The sequence below is a fragment of the Callithrix jacchus genome, chromosome 16, assembly GCF_049354715.1.
Source record: "Callithrix jacchus isolate 240 chromosome 16, calJac240_pri, whole genome shotgun sequence".
Lineage (NCBI taxonomy): Eukaryota > Metazoa > Chordata > Mammalia > Primates > Cebidae > Callithrix > Callithrix jacchus.
This window is the reverse complement of record NC_133517.1, coordinates 64363912-64383963: the sequence shown is the minus strand read 5'-3', so window position 1 is coordinate 64383963 and position 20052 is coordinate 64363912. Positions and strand designations below refer to the sequence as shown.

Below are 20052 nucleotides of genomic sequence, written 5' to 3'. Positions count from 1 at the left end.
TTCCACAATGGTTGAACTAATTTACCCTCCCAATAACAGTATAAAAGCATTCTTATTTCTCTACATCCTCTTCAGCATTTGTTGTCTCCTGATTTTTTTAACGATCACCTTTCTAACTGGCATGAAATGGTATCTCAATGTGGTTTTGATTTGCATTTCTCTAATGACCAGTGGTAATGAGCTTTTTTCATATGTTTGTTGGCTGCATGAATGTCTTCTTTTGAGAAGTGTCTGTTTATATCCTTTGCCCACTTTTTGATGGGGTGTTTTTTTCTCTTGTAAATTTGGTTAAGTTCTTTGTAGATTCTGGATACTAACCCTTTGTCAAATGGGTAGATTACAAATTTTTCAAATGAGAAAGGCAATGGCCACTGCAGGAGCTTACCTGCCAGCGAGTGGCAGACCTCTGCCTGCGGGATTCACGTAGCTCTACAGTGATGTGTAAATTTTTTGGCTAATTTTTTAACTGTAAATTATTTTATTTCTTTTGTGATGATTTAGAGAAACTATCTTCAAACTGGCATGAATATTTCATAAATATCTGGCCGTTTTCTCACCAATTGAGTAATTTGTTACACAATAAGCCCCCTCACATCTTTCAGCAAGAAATACATAAAATTTGAATAGCAGAGGCATTACACAATGAATTCAGACACAATTACAATTTGCTAGAAATATTTCTTTGGCAGAGGACACCACACTTCTACTCAATGAAGAGAAACATTTTTGCAGTCCAGAGATCTTTTTTATTTTATTTTTTAACACCTGCTATGCCTTAAGTTAATAGGGACTAGGTTCCAGCATCTCTGGCTCTTCCCACTGGCTCTCACACAGTGCGCTTCTCTGGGTGGAGCAGGCTGGAGCTTCAGTGGAACCCGGGTGCCTTTCTCTTTGGCCTTTTCATCCGATCATTTTCCTTATGTGTTTCAGGAAGTTATATCGGCTCGCAGAGTGCTTAGTGTGCTCACTACCTGCATTAATTCTCTTGATTGGAAGAATCTTGCCCTTCCCTTGTTTGTTTACAACAATGCCAGCAGCATGCTGGGTAACAATGTAGACTTCCAGTTTTGCTATGGTAACACTTGCAGGGCATTCCCTTCATGTCTGTAATATCACCTTCCTTAAAGCATCCGGCCAAATGAAACTCTGTGCTTTCTGAAACGCCTGGGGAATGCATCAGGTGCCTCTCTTTTTTCCTTTTGTATTTGTCATCTTGGCAAATTACTGGAAGATGGTGGTTCCTGTCGAAAGGCTTTTGGCAATTTTTAACAGCTGAAAACACACCTTGAAATTAACATTTTCTGCTTTAACTGATGTCTGGGAAGGAAGAAAGAAAAAAAGAAAAAAGGAGATAAGGAAGGCAGGAGGGAGGGAAGAGGAGGAGAGAGGGAGGGACGAAATGAGAATTAAAAATAATTATATATCAATGGAAAATTTCAAATATATCTTGGCATAGCTTTTTTTCTACTTAGTATACATTTAAAAAGTGAGTCATTGTGGAATGACTGACTCAATCCAATGAACACATCCATCTCTCAGATACTTATTTTGTGGTGAGAACATTTGAAATTTACTCTCTTAGTAGTTTCAAAATGTGCAATACATTGACTATACTCACCGTGCTGTGCAACAGATCTCAAAAAAGTATTCTTCTGTACCATATACATATATCATAACCTCATATTATACCCCATAATATGTATAATAATAATTTGTCAGTTAAAAATAAAAAACTTTTAAAAAGGGGATATGGTGCTTTCTAGAAAGGAATAGACATGCCTCCATGTCACCCAGAGACCTGTTTATGCAGAGCTGAAGCCATGCTGCCTCAGAGTTATGGGGTGACCCAAGCTGTCCCCATCACCTCCTGCCTCTTTGCTGCCTCCATCATCCCTCCTAGACCCTTCTCCTCTGCCCTGTCCCCCAGCAGCTCTGGTTTGCAGGGGGATATCACCATATAGGGCTGTCCTGGGTGCAAATACTGACTTAGGGCCTTTCAGCTGTGTGGTCTTGGGCAAGTCAGTGGCCCTCTGTAAACCTCACTTTTCCCTTCTATAAAATAGGATTAAGACTGTTCATCTCAATGGGGTAGCTTAGATGGAACCAGATAATCTTGACGTAACTTTTCAAGCACTTCCAGCCTTCTAAATAGACAGTAGCACTCATTGTTAGTCTGTCTGGTCTCAGAGGAAAGAGGCTGTGTGAGATTGATGAGTCTCTCTTCCCTTCAGGGCCACTTTTGCCCTTCTGCTCATGGAAGGGGCAGAGCCTCTTACTTCCAAGGGCATATTCTCCTCCAGGGTCTTAGGGCCTGCTAGTGAGCTATTTCATACTCATTGAAAGAGCCACTAAAACCTTTAACTGCCACGCTGTGGGGCTGGATAAGGGTTGGGAGGGTGCATATTAGCTGCTAGGAATGAGGGCTGATATGTCAGTTACCACCTCAATGAAGAAGTTCCAGGCTGTATAGCATCGCAGAGGAGAAGCACAGTCCCTGTGCTCTGTCGGTAGGACTTCAACTGGGCTCTGCCCTGTGACCTATGGCTACCCCTATAACCTTGGGGGTCCCTCTGTAACCTTGAGGGTGCCTCTGTGACCTTGAATGATGTCTCTATAAACAGCCTCTGTGATCTGGGGGAGTATCCTGAGGTCTTTCCTCCAGTACCTCAGTGTTCCCACCTGTTGTGAGGATCGATGTAAGTTAACACAGGCAACTCAAATTACATAGTAAATCGATACTGTTTTCACTTCTGATTGTGTATTGTGTTTGGTGAATTGGTGAGAGTAGGGGGCACCCAGGGCCACCCTGTAAAACTGGAGGGTTGCAACGTAGCTGGAGTGACTGACCCTGCCAACCACAGGTCTGCCTGGTACCCTAGAGGACCAGAGGTGGTGAGTGCTGTGACCAGATGCGGATGTTAGAACCGTTGTCCTGGCACCAGCATGAGAATGGCCTGAGCAGGCTGAGACTCATAATCAGGAGGCCCTTGTTTGGAGACTGCGTGGTAATTGCAGTGAAACTGATGAGACCGGAAATAGGTGGAAAAGAAAAGACAGTTTCCAGAGGAGCTGAGCAGTTAGACTCTACCAGGAGGAGGCAATAAGGATGATAGGATTTCTGGTTTGGACAATGGAGTGAGTAGTGGAAACATTCCCTGAGGAAAGAAAGAACATGGTGTAGGAGTAAAGAGGAGGATTGGGGGCAGTAATAGCTTCATTTTGGGACATGCTAAGCTCATAAAACCTTGAAATGCTGATGTTTATAGATGTTGCTGCAATTCAGCAGCAAGTTTTCTGTGAAAGCGAACTGCCTGGTCCCACTGTGTAACAATCTAGAAGTGACAGGGCCACAAGGCAGGAGGTGAGAAGCTGTGGAGACCCTCCTGGGCAGGAAGCAAGCTGTCCTGGGACAGGGTGACAGTGGGACAAGGGAAAGAGGGGTCAGGTGGAAGTCAGGAGTGAGATGTTTGGTGGGGACATCATTGGCAGTAGTTTGGGCTCCTGTTCCCCTTAAAAAACACCCCTGGTACTTCCATCCAGACTCAGAGCTCTGCCATTTGGAAAAGACAGTGTCTAAACTGCATCAGGAACCATGCAGCTTGATCCAGAGATGGTGAGGGTGGCTGTGTTTACTGAGTATTTTCTCTGTACAGCAGCTCATGTCTACCAACTCATTTACTTGTGGTTACGACCCTAGGAGAGAGGATCTCTTAATATTCCCATTTTACAGATGAGGAAACTGAGGCTCAGTGAAGGGAATTGGTGTGCCCAAAGTCACACAGTGTGGTCTGGCTGCTTAACTGTGTCTCATTTTTGACATACACTCACAGCCAATTGTAGTGTCAGCTGCTGGGTGTGTTCAACTCTTCACTGGTTTCTGACAATTTAAGGGGACCCCGACGTTCTTCTCTAACCAGCATTGGCTTCTGGGGAGGTGCAAGTGGGCTGTGTGGTCTCGCATCTCTAGGGAGCATGCCAGTGAGCACGGAGGGGCATCCTTCTTACCAGGCAGGAGAGTCACTCTGTAGGAGCCAACCTGTCCCGCTTTTCTCTCAGCTCACCTCTCCCTCCTGCTCCATCTTCTCCCTGCACTGGAGGAAAAGGACTCCTTTCCTGAGGCCTGAATCCAAGGGTCTCATAGCACAGGTGCTGATGGATTAATTTACCCCACAAAGGCAACAGTCCATATGTCATCTATTCAGAGATATTATGCTTATTAGAGATCCTGAACAAGGGCAATGCATAACACAAAGATCTTTAAGATTAGAGTTTCTCAGAGTAGTTAGGGGACTTGCCTGAGGAGACACAGTGTCAGGCCGAGTGAGGTTTAGAACTGAGAACTGTCTCTTCACTAGCCTAAGCTGTGTCTCCAGGAAATATGGCCAAAACAAAACCAAAACCAAAAAGGATATCATAGAGACCGCATTCATTCTCTAACTTGGATGTGTTTCAGACTCACCAAGAAAGTGAATAGACTACAGGGCCCAGGCTCTTCGAAGTGAGAGCTGGGCCTTTTGCTGTCAGGACAGTCCTGAGTGTCACAGGAGGCCTGTAAACGGTTGGTGAATGAATAGACAATTGGTAGAACAAGTACACAGCTGACTGTGAATACGGCAGGTTCCCAAACTGGATCCCAGCGGAGGCATATCTTTGCTAGACCAGAATGTAGTTTTGGTCCTGTTTTCAAATTAACCACACAGCAGAGAGCCTATTCATATTACAAATAGTCAGTTTTATTTTGATATTACTCAATAAGATGGTAGACTTAAACAGGAAAAAATAGATAGGCAAATAATTTAGAAGACTAAATGTTAATTTTTTAGTTGTAGATTTTTTGGATCATAATTTCAGTTTTGAATATTTTAATGTGATTTGGCCAGTAGTTTTAAAATGTGTATTAGAAAGGGCCAAAATATGTAATCAGTTGGAATCTCAGAAAACCTGGCACATTTTAAGGTTTGAGAATTTTATTTTGGCCATTTTCTTTTTTTTTTTTTTAATTTTTTTTTTATTGCATGTTAGGTTTTGGGGTACATGTGCAGAACATGCAAGACAGTTGCATAGGTACACACATGGCAGTGTGTTTTGCTTCCTTTCTCCCCTTCACCTACATTTGGCATTTCTCCCCAGGCTATCCCTCCCCAGCTCCCCGCCACCCCGCTGGCCCTCCCCTTTTCCCCCCAATAGACCCCAGTGTTTAGTACTCCCCTCCCTGTGTCCATGTATTCTCATTTTTCATCACCCGCCTATGAGTGAGAATATGCGGTGCTTCATTTTCTGTTCTTGTGTCAGTTTGCTGAGAATGATGTTCTCCAGATTCATCCATGTCCCTACAAACGACACAAACTCATCATTTCTGATTGCTGCATAGTATTCCATGGTGTATATGTGCCACATTTTCCCAATCCAGTCTATCATCAATGGGCATTTGGGTTGATTCCAGGTCTTTGCTATTGTAAACAGTGCTGCAATGAACATTCGTGTACTTGTGTCCTTATAGTAGAACAATTTATAGTCTTTTGGATATATACCCAGTAATGGGATTGCTGGGTCAAATGGAATTTCTATTTCTAAGGCCTTGAGGAATCGCCACACTGTCTTCCACAATGGTTGAACTAATTTACACTCCCACCAACAGTGTAAAAGTGTTCCTTTTTCTCCACATCCTCTCCAGCATCTGTTGTCTCCAGATTTTTTAATGATCGCCATTCTAACTGGCATGAGATGGTTCCTCAATGTGGTTTTGATTTGCATCTCTCTGATGACCAGTGATGATGAGCATTTTTTCATATGATTGTTGGCCTCATATATGTCTTCGTTTGTAAAGTGTTTGTTCATATCCTTTGCCCATTTTTGAATGGGCTTGTTTGTTTTTTTCCTGTAAATCTGTTTGAGTTCTTTGTAAATTCTGGATATCAGCCCTTTGTCAGATGGGTAAACTGCAAAGATTTTTTCCCATTCTGTTGGTTGCCGATTCACTCTAGTGATTGTTTCTTTTGCCCTGCAGAAGCTGTGGAGTTTGATTAGGTCCCATTTGTCTATTTTGGCTTTTGTTGCCAATGCTTTTGGTGTTTTGGTCATGAAGTCCTTGCCTACTCCTATGTCCTGGCTGGTTTTGCCTAGATTTTCTTCTAGGGTTTTTATGGTGTATTTTGGCCATTTTCGTGTTATTTTTTTTTTTTTTTTTTTAAGTAAACTCCTGTCATCCAGGGAGAGCTTTGTCGGAGTGTTGACGGGCAATTGGCTGTCTGGTGTCTCGTTGTTTTAGTTTTGGATGATTTATTTTTTATTGCAAGAGTTTAGTAAAGCAGGCACAGTTCAAAAGGCAGAGGCTTTTTAATTTAGGCCTTTAAAATTGTAGACTTTATTTTTATACTAAATCTAAACTGTCATGGGACTGGAGTGGAGATGGAAGGAGGAGTGAGACCAGGGGAAGAGGGAGGAGAGGTGGGGATGGAAGAAAACAGAAGAATTCACTTTGTAAGTTTTTTATGTGTGTGTTTTTTATAATTTTTTGAGTTTATGGAGTCTTTTTGTTTCTATTGAGTGTGTAGATAAATTAGTTTGAAGATTTTTACTAGACTTTTGTTGTGCCCATTAAAGTCTTTAATTTTTCTTGGGCCAAATATTGTTAGATACACCAAAAACATAGCCAGAGAGACAAAACTTAGAATTAGACCAGATTGTGTATTTTACTTGATGCAGATTTTTAGTATTATCTTCATTTTTGGACTCCAGTCTAAATTATATTTGGGACTTTACCCTGACCAGGATTTGTTTTAGAATGGAACTTGAACTTACCATTTTAGACAAGGATGGAACTTTAATTTATAATTTTAAGACTAAAAAATAGTCTAAAATTATAGAAAAATAGAACTTGAATTTCTAAATAGTCTAAATAGTCTAAAAATTATAGAAAAATAGAACTTGAATATTCTATAAAAATAGAACTTGAATGTATAATTTTGATGGGATTAAAGATAATTAAAGGTATAGGCATATATTAATGAGGTGTTTATTAGAAAGATGTCTAATTTAGAAGCTCTTTTTTTAAAAAGAAAGAAAGCAGTGTCAAGGGAGCCTGGCATGTTGTGGCAGAGAACTAGAGATCTTATAGTCAAATCCTTACACAAACTAGGCTAGGTGGCCACTCAGGGTGAGTAAAGGAGGCCCATACCCCGTTAAGAGGATAGAGTATCTTGGACCAACTTTGTCTCATCCATGTCTGTGAGTTTCATTGATGGTGGGTTTAGTAAGGTATCCTGTTAGAAAATGTGAACACATAAGTTAAATGCTTTTCTCTATGCCAACAATAACAATTTTGAAAATATAATGGAATAATAACACATTCTATTCTTACTGGCAACAAATATTAAATATAATATTAAATAACATTCAAATTAAAACATTTTCTCCCAAATTAATGTTTAACTTTGAGATAATTCCAAGTAATAAACCAAAGAAGATTTGTCGAACCCTGAAATGGAAAATTTTGTTCAAAAGAATGAATAGTCAAGAAGATATTTTACAAAACAAAATAATGTAGAGAGAGTTTTACCATTAGATGATAAAATATAAAGTAACTATGGTTTAAGCAGGGTGCAGGTAGAGCCAGGATTTGCAAAGAGATTCATGGAAAAGGACAAACATCTACTAAAACAAATCACTTACAGATAAGTACTTGATATATGATTAGCATGCATTTTGAATTCAAGGAGAGATTACATTTTAAAATAAATGACACTAGCACTGTAATCTATAAACTAAAAATAGAAATGTGAAAAAAATCAATCAATAAACCATACACTCTGCTTTTTAGGAAAAGACTCACACTCTGGGTGAACTTGAAAGCTGCTACCACCTCATTCATCTGGAGAAGTTAGTGATATACTAACTCTGGGTTCTGTACTTGCAAGAGCTGGCTCCAGCCCTAGCTGACACTATCACTTAATTAGCCAGGCTAACACTGGCTAAGCTGATTGGCTAAGTAAAAGGATGTATTACTGGATAGTCTCTTTCCTTGTCTGTAAACTTGGAGAGTGACAGTACCCATCTCAATAGTAAACTCTCACAAGATGCTGCCAAGAGCCCCAGTTTTCCTGCTGCATCATGCTTCTGCCTCCATAAAGAATTTATTCTCAGAATTTTCATAAGATGCATGTGGACCTCCCAGATGTTGGCTTCTGCAGTGGCTCATCCAGGGGTTCGTGCAGCCCAGGAGATGAAGGCAGGTGGAGGGCATGGCAGGAACTTGGCTCCAGGCCCTGAAATGCTGACAGATAAACTGGCTTTCCACTTGGAGATGACATTCACTTTTCAATTATAGCACTTTCTCCCAGACATCAGCCTAAACACAGAGCATGACCAGCGCTTCCATTTTAAGACCATAATTGGTGAGTCTAGCCCTTAAACCCTTTCATAGAGCTTCTCTAAAATTACAATGTTCTCACCCTCCAAAAATACACAGCTCAGTTCGGTCATGTTGCAAAAATGCCACTTGTATTGACCCTGAAAATAGCAACATGTGGACGACACTTAAGAAAATGAAAACCCAGCATCTCTTGCAGTCAAGCCAGGACCCAAGCTCAGGAAGACGCAGCTCCTGCATCTAAGGATGGTGCCCACTGCTCTAGGACAGAGTATGGGGGTTTACCTTCCTCTTGCTGGGCTTGCATGAAACTGGTTACATTATTTGGCAACTTCTCTGGATGAATCTTTTCTCTCTCTTATTTTTCCTTTCTTGTTCTTATGTTAAAAAGCGTAGACATGTTATAGACTGAATGTTGCATCCTCCTCAAATTTATGTTGCAACCCTAGCCTCCAATGGGATGTTATAAAAAGGTGGGGCCTTTGGGAGCTGATCAGGATGTGGAGCCCTCATGAGGCTATCACGCCCTTCTAAGAAGAGGCAACAGAGGGCTTGCTCTCTTTGATCTCTGCCATGTGAGGATACATCAAGAAGATGGCTACCCCTCAACTAGAAAGAGGGCCCCAGCAAGAATCCAATCATGCTGCCACTCTGCTTTCAAACTTCCAGCCTCTGGAACTGTGAGAAATGAATGTGTGTCGTTTAAGCCACTCAGCCTATGGTATTCTGTTACAGCAGCCCGAGCCAACCAAAAGGCAGCACTAGGTTGTTTTGCTGCTTTATTTGCCAGTCTAATTTTAGTCAACCCCCCACCAGTGTGCTGAATGTCAAAGACAGTTTTAAGATAAAAATTATAAGCTTCCCTGCATAGCTAAGAGCATGACGTTATCAAAGGCAAAGACTCTTTTATACCTGGGGATAATGTTCTGGAAAAGGTGCATAGGAAACTCAGATGGGACAGAAGGAGCATTGACTTAGAGCCAAGACGTCTGCCTCAGTTCTGGCCTAGTTAATTTCCAGCTCCGTGTTCTGAAAAATGTCATATAACTTCTCTGAGTTTCTGACTCCTTATTTGTGAAAGAGGCACTAGAGCTCCTACTCAACCCCTTATTCGGGTGCTCTCAGGATCAAACGTGACGATGAAGTGAATATGTTTTGTAAACTTTAAAGTGCTGTGCTTCAGATCACCATAGTGTTCTGTGAACACAAGGTAAATGATACCAAATATTTATTAAAGGACATACTTCTGTGGTCTTCTGGGAAAAATAAGCAAGAAAACAAGAAAGAAGAGAACATGAAAGTAAGCAAGAAAGTATGTGTATGACACACACACACAGAGATTTTCTTTATTAACGATCACTGACGCTCCCACTTAAAATAGTGTGTGTATGATACAGAGAGAGAGAGAGATTTTCTTTATTAATGATCACTGACGCTCCCACTGAACATAGTGTGTGTATGATACAGAGAGAGAGAGATTTTCTTTATTAATGATCACTGATGCTCCCACTGAACATAGTGTGTGTATGATACAGAGAGAGAGAAAGATTTTCTTTATTAATGATCACTGACGCTCCCACTGAACATAGTGTGTGTATGATACAGAGAGAGAGAGATTTTCTTTATTAATGATCACTGATGCTCCCACTGAACATAGTGTGTGTATGATACAGAGAGAGAGAGATTTTCTTTATTAATGATCACTGATGCTCCCACTGAACATAGTGTGTGTATGATACAGAGAGAGAGAGATTTTCTTTATTAATGATCACTGACGCTCCCACTGAACATAGTGTGTGTATGATACAGAGAGAGAGAGAGATTTTCTTTATTAACGATCACTGACGCTCCCACTGAACATAGTGTGTGTATGATACAGAGAGAGAGAGAGATTTTCTTTATTAACGATCACTGACGCTCCCACTGAACATAGTGTGTGTATGATACAGAGAGAGAGAGAGATTTTCTTTATTAACGATCACCGACGCTCCCACTGAACATAGTGTGTGTATGATACAGAGAGAGAGAGAGATTTTCTTTATTAACGATCACTGACGCTCCCACTGAACATAGTGTGTGTATGATACAGAGAGAGAGAGAGATTTTCTTTATTAATGATCACTGACGCTCCCACTGAACATAGTGTGTGTATGATACAGAGAGAGAGAGAGATTTTCTTTATTAACGATCACTGACGCTCCCACTGAACATAGTGTGTGTATGATACAGAGAGAGAGAGAGATTTTCTTTATTAACGATCACTGACGCTCCCACTGAACATAGTGTGTGTATGATACAGAGAGAGAGAGAGATTTTCTTTATTAATGATCACTGACGCTCCCACTGAACATAGTGTGTGTATGATACAGAGAGAGAGAGAGATTTTCTTTATTAACGATCACTGACGCTCCCACTGAACATAGTGTGTGTATGATACAGAGAGAGAGAGAGATTTTCTTTATTAATGATCACTGACGCTCCCACTGAACATAGTGTGTGTATGATACAGAGAGAGAGAGAGATTTTCTTTATTAACGATCACTGACGCTCCCACTGAACATAGTGTGTGTATGATACAGAGAGAGAGAGAGATTTTCTTTATTAACGATCACTGACGCTCCCACTGAACATCTCTCTGGGCATGTTCTGGAATCAGCACTTCCGAATGATTATGGAAGCCTATCTTGGGAGGCAGCCTTTCAGCCTCTTCAGTGTTATTTATGGACGTATGATACATCTGTTGACCTAGATTCATAGTCCCTCCTCTCAGTGGAACCATAAGTCCACAGTTCAGGGTCACCCTCACTTGGTCTGGCTCTAGGCACAGCCTTTGTGCCAGTTGGGACAAGCTCATGCAGGCCTCCTCACCTTGCCCAAGCCATCTCTGTGGCTGCTACACCACTGCTACACCAGTGCCTCCCTCCCCCATGCTGATACAGCCATGTCCTATGTATGGGACTGGGGAGGCATTACCAGAGAGCAGTTGAAGGGCACAAGCTTCACAGATACAAAGGCAGCTCCAATCCTGTTCCATTGTATAGGAACAGTGCACTCACAGGCAGTCCACTTTAACTTCTTGTGTCTTATTTTCTTCATATTTAAGGGAAGATACCTTACCTGGGGCTTCTGAGAAACAGACTCTCACATGGAGATTTGCATGCAAGAAGCTTGGTGCAGTGTACTTGGGATGTAGAAGGAAATGAGGGGCAGCATTGGCCAGAGGAAGATGAACTTTGATGCAAATAAAACGATGGCCCCACTGGTCTTCCAGTGAGCTCTGAAGCTAGGCTGTCCCTTCAGATTTGTTTCATTTTGAAGCTGGGGGTCTCAACCTCTGTTTATCCACATGGACGTGTTGGAATACAGGCTGTCACTGGGGAAGGGGAGGCAGTTTTCTTAGATCAAAGGCAATTCCTGGAGACTCAGTTGGGAGCTGCCAACCATCAGCTTAACAACAGTTGGGGAAATGAGAGCCTTGGTCCTGCAGGGGGGTCTCAGTCCTGTAGGAAGTCTGGGTAGCACCCCACAGTGTCCCCTACAGAGATCAACTGATAGCAACTGATGTAGCGTCTGTGAAAACCTGAGCATAGTACCACATAATCAACCTGATATGTCTGTTAGTGTCATTATTACCTCATATTATTCTAGTTGTTGCTTTCTAACAATTATATAATGATGTTTTGCTTCTCTTCTCAACTTCTCTCCCATTGCTTAATAGAAGCAGCCATGCTTTCTGTTTGTTTCATACCATTTTCAACCTTTGTTTTCCTAGGCTTGAGCACAGAGTTTGGCTTATAAATAACTTAATAAATAGTTGTAGATGGAAAGACAGATCAAGGTGTAGGATTGCACCTGAATGGAGACCACAAGGAGGATCCTCCTGAGGCTACCTTTGAGGATACTGAGTATACACTGCTGTCTTTATTACTCACCAGGTGACAGCTGTGTGTGACTGTTCCTTGCTTTCTCTCCTAGTCTCTCTGGACTCGTGGCAGTCCCTGGCCCTGTCTTCAGTGGTTGTCGATCCATCCATTAGGAACTTTGATGTTGCCCATGTCAGCACTGCTGCCGCCAGCAATTTCTCTGCTGTCCGAGACCTCTGTTTGTCAGGTAAGAAGAGTTTCCAACCTCCAGGTAGGGTAGGACAAAGCCTCACACAAGTGCTGCTCAAGATTCTCACCTTAGATAAACACATGAGATACCATGATAACCTAGGGTGCTTGGAAGTAAGGGATTAACCTGGGGAAGAAGACCCGGGTGAGGTCTTTCTCATTCCCTCTCAGGGCAGCCAAGGTGTCCAAGGGAATATGCCAGCCGGAAGATGAGGGACATAAACCCAGGTCAGAGGAAGATTAGAAGGATCTAGTGGGCTAGTCTGAGGCAGAAAAGATGCACATGTACAGCAGCTCTGGTAGTTGACCTCGGATAGCAGGTGGGCTGTTGCAGTGAGGAGGAAGTACACTTGTCTGGCCTACAGAATACAGCTAAGAGCTATTCTTCTGGTAAAACTCGAATTTCCAGAGACATTTTTTTCTTTCTTTTTTCTCTTTTTTGAGACAGATTCTTGCTCTGTCACCCAGGCTGGAGTGCAGTAGTACGATCTCTGCTCACTACAACCTCCACCTCCTGGGTTCAAGCAATTCTCCTGTCTCAGCCTTCCAAGTAGCTGGGACTACAGGCATACACCACCACGCCTGGCTAAATTTTGTATTTTTAGTAGAGACAAGGTTTCACCATATTGGCCAGGCTGATCTCAAACTCCTGACCTTGTGATCTGCCTGCCTTGGCCTTCCAAAATGCTGGGATTACAGGCATGAGCCACCACCCCCAGCCTCCAGAGACATTTTTCAATGCAGTTTGAAGAACTTTTTAAATAGGCAAAGCTGTCCACAGATGCATAATTTCTTTAGAGAGTTTTTGGTCATTGTTGATATTTAAACAAAAGCTAGGTAACCACTTGATAGGAATGTTCAACAAAGAATTTTAGCTTCTGAGAGGGACTGAGATCAGATAACATTTATACCCTTTCCAAGATTCTAACCCCTTCCGAGGTTCTATGAATTCCATGAATCTCCTTCTCTACAAGGCTGGATAATAATATGCACAAAGCTATGCTTATCTTGCAGATTGGACCACCACGTACAGATACACAGGTTATGTGTTGCATACCTCTGGGTGGTACAATTCACAGAAATTGAACCATAAATAGGGCTGTTAGACTGTGAACATCAGACCAATCAAATGAAGCAGCATTTTTTCAGAACTGTTCTCAGGACTGAATGTCATATAGTTTAAATTGTCCAGTGCAGAACTTGACGTGTATGGGAAAGGGCATGGTCCCTGGTGGAACAGTGGGTATGGTGCTAGCTGAGGAGGCACTGACGGACAGGAGAGGGAGACAGAGCTGAAAACAAAGTCTAGAGTATGGAAAGGCTTAATCCTTAAGCCCATGGGGAGCCATGGAGTATATTAAGCAGGGAAATAACAAGAGCACATTTTTAAATTAAATAAACAAAAAAGACCTTAATCCTGTGTGAAAGGTAGATTGATGAGAGGGTTGGGTTTCCCATCGCTACCATTTTATATTTCCATCCCCTGGCACAGTGCCTAGGATTTATTATAGTGCTCAAATAAATGAGTGATTGCATGACTGATGGATGGCTGGATGGATGGATTCATGGATTCATGGTTTCATGGATGCATGATTAAATGAAATGATACATGGATGGAAGGGTGGATAAGTGGATGGCTGGATGGATATACGGATGAATTCATGAATTCATTGGATGAAAGGATAGATGGATGGAAGGGTGGATGAATGGATGGGTGGATGGATGAATGGATGGATAGATGGATTGATTCATGCATGCATGATTGAATAGAAAAATGGTTGAATGGAAAGGTGGATGAGTGGATGGGTGGATGGATGATTGATAATTGGATGGATGCCTGAGCGAAGTAACATCTCTGAGGCCCAAGCATCACTCCTCGCCTTCTTCTCTGTAGAATGTTCCCAACATGAGGCCTGTCTCACCACGACTCTGCAGACCCAACCTGGGGCTATGAGATGTATGTTCTATCCTGATACCCAAAGCTGCACACATAGTCTGCAGGGCCAGTACTGCCACCTTCTGCTTCGTGAAGAGGCCACCCACATCTACCGGAAACAAGGTAAGCCCAGGCCTAAGCCTTTGCAGCCATCCTGGGAAACGGGGTCTGGCTCAGAGGAACTATTTAAGCACATGGTGACTTGGAGGACAATGGCTTTTGTTAGCCAAAGTTCTGGGCTAGGTACAGTCACTTGTAGTGAACTAAAGGAAAGTATAAAACATTCCTAGTCCTGTATCACTTTTATTCATTTATTTCTTTGAGTTATAGAAGTCATCTTGGTTTTGAAGAGTTTCTTAGTAAAATAATTAAAGAGCCCACTTTTCATTTATGGTTTTGTAGTTTAGAGAGTTCTTTCACAGGCCTCATCTCATTTGGTCCTCACACTAATCCTGTATGGTGACAGGCTAAGGGCTTTATCCCTGTCTTAGATATCAGAAGGCTGTAGCCCAGAGAATTTAAGTTCCTTCTGTGTTTTCACACAGCTAGTGATGATAGAGCTGGAACTTGGAGTCAGTTCACCTAGCTCAAGATGCAAAGCAGCGCAGCCTAACTATTGCATCATAAACACTTTGGAGAGGGAAGCTGTTCCTGGCTGAGTTGAGTAGTTTTAGAACATGTGTCAGATACTGTGTTGGTGCTGGGGATCCAGGCAAGGCAAGGGGGAACATCCGTAAATCCACCACTGAGGAAGACTACTAAGAGCTGTAGAACAGGAAACAGGAGCTGAGCATCTGGGGGAAGCCTCCACTAAGACATGTTTATTGGATGAAATTAAGGACTGTTAACTTGTTGGCTACATCTGCCATCTTTTCTTCTAGAGCAAGGTTCTACAACCATACTTTTTTGTTTCCACTAATCAACTGCTATTGTAGCATGAATGCAGCAGTAAACAACGTGTAAGCCAGTAGATGTGACTGCGTTCTGATAAAACTTTATTGAAAAAACCAAGTAGAAGCAGATCTGGCCCCATGCTATCCTAGAGCATTGACAGTTCTTTGGTTCTGTCTTGATGCCAGAGATATCCTCCTCTTTTGCCCCCTCCTCAACCTTAGCCTTCAGACTACAAGAGTGTCTTCCAGACCCGACAGTGCTTTGATTCCTATGTGATGAGATATTAGGCCCTCAGTTGAAAGTCTTGTCCTCAATTTATCTGGACATTCATATTATTTAGTCAAGCTAAGTAGATTTTTTTCTGAGACAGAGTCTCACTCTGTCACCCAGGCTGGAGTGCAGTTGCATAATCTTGGCTCACTGCAACCTCTGCCTCCTGGGTTCAAGTGATTCTCATGCCTCGCTGGGACTACAGGTGCATGCCATGATGACCAGCTGATTTTTGTATTTTTAGTAGAGACGGGGTTTTGCCATGTTGGCCAGGCTGGCCTTGAACTCCCAGCCTCAAGGGATCCACCCACCTTGGCCTCCCAAAGTGCTGAGATTATAGATTTTAATAGTATATTTCAGAATAGTGTAGCCAATCTGTGTGGTAGTTCTGCTAAAAAATGCCTTAACATTGAGGTTTGAGTTCTGTAAAACACAAATTAGACTGCTTCTCTATTACTTCAGTGTGACTAAAATTCAATTCGAAATGCTCACTTCCAAAAGAAGACGTGTGCATATATGCATCTACAGGTATCTCGACTTCCATGCAGACATTATTTGTTTGCAGCTAACACACATGGCCACAGATAATTTTCTTAACCCAGGTAATCATGTGGCCTCTGTGGGTATCCTGGAGAGAATCTACCATTTCTGCAAAAGAATTTGAAAGAGAGAACTTCAGGTCTAACATTTTTCCCATGTTTGATCTCATTGAGTTTGTGATTCACTGGCCAGCTTCTGAAGGGAAGACTGAATACCACTCACGGCCCATAGGAATGCACGCCTGCATTCCCCCGAAATTCTTCAGCCTTGATATTTGTTCTGGCTTTGTTCCTGCCTTCGGGTGATGCCACGTACATAAAATGTGGCTGTTTCCTGCATAGCAGAATGAGGTTCCATCACTTCAGCAGCCATGGTCCTGAGTGCTTGCCTGAGACCCCTTGATTTATGATAGTGACGGGAAGTTTGGCAAGGAGGAACTGTGGGGGTGACATCAGCCATAATTTATGATTGAGGCCAGATTAAAAAACAGCAACTATTCCTTCCAGCCTGAGTTTCTATTTTAAGTTCTAACTCATATTCCAATGTTTTTGCAACAGAGAGGCTTTGTTTGCTCTATTTATTTATTTGTTTGTTTGTAGAAAGTGAACTATTTAAAGAGAGAGAAAAGGAGAAGGTAGGAAAAAGAAACAGCTAACTCACACTGAGTGAGAGAATCCAGAAAGATGGAATCCAAGAGAAAAAAGCAGCTTCCACCCTGAGTGGGAGGGAATAGAGAGATGGAGTTTAGGAGGGGAAGACAGGCTTCCATGAGAGAGTGTGGAAGGGGACCCCAGAGGGGATATCCAGGAGAGAGAAAGATGGCTTCCACAAAGGGAGTGTTTGTGGAAGGGGGCCCAAACATGGAGTCCCTGCTCTTTTTTTTCTTCTTCTTTTCCTTTTTTTCTCTCCCTGTGTCCCCCAACCCCTGACAATTCCTTCCTCTTTTTTCTTCTATTCATTAATTAATTAATTCATTCATTCGTTTACTTATATGTTGGACTCCTGCCATTTTTCAGGTACTGGAACTGATAGGCTTCTGCCTGCCTGCCTCTTGGTCTGTCTGCCTCACCAGGGGATTGGGTGTTGTTTGCTGTCTGCTTCTCTGTTCATTTTATATATGTACATATATAAATATATATATATATACGTGTATAGACACACACACACATATACATATATGTACATATATTTATATATATACAATTATATATATAATTATATAAAAATATATATATAATTGCACTTTAGGTTCTGGGGTACATGTGCAGAACATGCAGGATTGTTGCATAGGTATATACATGGCAATGTGGTTTGCTGCCTCCATTTCCCCATCACCTATATCTGGCATTTTTCCCCATGTTATCCCTCCTCGACCTACCTCCTCCCTCTGTCCCTCCCCTACCCACCAAACAGACCTCAGTGTGTGATGTTCCCCTCCCTGTGTCATGTATTCTCATTCTTCAACACCCGCCTATGAGTGAGAACATGTGTTTGATTTTCTGTTCTTGTGTCAGTTTGCTGAAAATGATGGTTTCCAGATTCATCCATGTCCTTACCAAGGACATGAACTCATAGTTTTTCATGGCTGCATAGTATTCTATGATGTATATGTGCCACATTTTCCTTCTTCAGTCTATCATCGATGGACATTTGGGTTGGTTCCAGGTCTTTGCTATTGTAAACAGTGCCACAATGAACATATGTTTTCATGTGTCTTTATAATAGAACAATTTATAATCCTTTGTATATATACCCAGTAATGGGATTGCTGGGTCAAATGGTATTTCTATTTCTAGGTCCTTGAGGAATCGCCACACTGTCTTTCACAATGGTTGTAGATGTGTGGCATTGCCTCCGAGGCCTCTGTTCTGTTCGTTGGTCTATATCTCTGTTTTGGTACCAGTACCCTGCTGTTTTGATTACCATAGCCTTTAAGTATAGTTTGAAGTCAGGTAGTGTGATGCCTCCAGCTTTGTTCTTTTTGCTTAGGATTGTCTTGGCTATGCAGGCTCTCCTTTGGTTCAATATGAAGTTTAAGGTGGTTTTTCCAATTCTGTGAAGAAGGTCAGAGGTAGCTTGATGGGGATAGCATTGAATCTATGAATTACTTTGGGCAGTATGGCCATTTTTATGATATTGACTCTTCCTAACCATGAGCATGGACTGTTTCTCCATCTGTTTGTGTCCTCTCATATTTCCTTGAACAGTAGTTTATAGCTCTCCTTGAAGAGGTCCTTTACATCCTTTGTTAGTTGTATTCCTAGGTATTTTATTCTCTTTGTGGCAGTTGTGAATGGCAGTTCATTCTTGATTTGGATCTCTTTAAGTCCTGTTATTGGTGTATAGTAATGCTTGTGATTTCTGCACATTGATTTTGTATCCTGAGACTTTGCTGAAGTTGCTTATCAGTTTCAGGAGATTTTGGGCTGAGATGATGGGGTCTTCTAAATATACAATCATGTCTGCAAATAGAGACAATTTGACTTCCTCCTTTCCTAATTGAATACCCTTTATTTCTTTTTCTTGCCTGATTGCTCTGGCTAGAATTTCCAATACTATGTTGAATAGGAGTGGTGAGAGAGGGCATCCTTGTCTAGTGCCATACTTCTCTGTTCTTTTGCAAGGCCCCAGGGTGCTGGTAAGGGGTCCTGGGCCTTGGACCCATGCATAGAAGAGATTAGCATTGCATTCTGTATATTTTGGTGCCTAATAAAAATCAGCTTTCTTTGCTAATTTTTTTGTTTGTTTACTTTGAAAACCTGACTAGATTTAAGCTGTTAGGGGTCTGAATAAATGACTGACATTTTCAAGGTGCAAAAAGCAGTGATTTTTCTTTTGCTGAAAGCACATTCAGAATGCTAGTGGAGAGAGCACTCACGGAGGCCTCTCCCCTTCCTCACTCCTTTCCCTTCCCTTTCCCAACAGGAATCTCTCTGCTCAGCTATGAGGCATCTGTACCTTCTGTGCCCATTGCCACTCATGGCAAGCTGCTGGGCAGGTCCCAGGCCATCCAGGTGGGCACCTCATGGAAGCAAGTGGACCAGTTCCTTGGAGTTCCATATGCTGCCCCACCCCTGGCAGAGAGGCGCTTCCGGGCACCGGAGCCCTTGAACTGGACAGGGTCCTGGGATGCCAGCAAGCTAAGGTATGGGTTGAGTGGAGTACATGTTGGTAAATGCTCAGAGAAGCCTTATCTATTCTGATCTATCAAAGTGAGTCTCAGTGGTAGAGCAGTGCATTTTGGATAAAGTGATGTATGGAGAATGGAATCTATTGGCTAAGGTATTATTAAATGCTGTGACAGATAAACTCCCAAGTATCAGTGGCTTAATGGTGTTTTGCTCATGTGAAGCCCATCTAGTGATGGAGGGGCCTGTATGCTCTGCTCCATGCAGTGATTCAGGGACCAAGGCTGATAGAGGCTCTCCCTTCCTCAGCATGAATTTTCCAAGGTCCCCTGGACATTGATCCAGGAAGAGAGGCTTTAATTGACAGGAGAGGTTCCCATGGGATAAACCTGGAAATGGGGTTTACATATCACTTACACAGGTATTGCAGTGGCCAAGCTCAGCTTCCTGGCCACATATGATCTTAACGAAGCTGGGAGACACAGAACTGAAGGAAAAGAAAATTTTTCCCACTAGGAACAAAATTACTAGTTTTTTTTTAAAGCACCCATCTTCTTTCCTCATCAAAAATTTCATTTTTTCCTATCTTTTCCATGTGTACACCACTTTAAATAGCAAGCATATTAAAGAACAATATTGTGATTTTTTTCTAATTAAAGCATACTCAGAGTACCTGTGAAAACAGTACTTACTACTGCTGCTCTTCTCCTCCCCTCCTGAATCTCCTTCTCAACAGGTACCTATACTCAGGTAGCTGCACCTCCATACTCATTACCCCCATGGCTGGCTGCTGAGCAGGTCTAT

General features: G+C 42.1%; 1 protein-coding gene across 5 annotated transcripts in view; it reads left to right on the top strand.

The window, feature by feature from the left end:
• TG (thyroglobulin) overlaps positions 1-20052 on the top strand; it is a 275822-nt gene that overhangs the window by 135133 nt on the left and 120637 nt on the right. For all 5 annotated transcript variants that reach the window (XM_078353142.1, XM_035277468.3, XM_035277469.3 and 2 more), the window contains 3 exons: positions 12344-12478; positions 14375-14539; positions 19046-19265. In XM_078353142.1, the coding sequence (XP_078209268.1) occupies positions 12344-12478; positions 14375-14539; positions 19046-19265 (520 nt within the window). The remainder of the gene's footprint in view (positions 1-12343; positions 12479-14374; positions 14540-19045; positions 19266-20052) is intronic.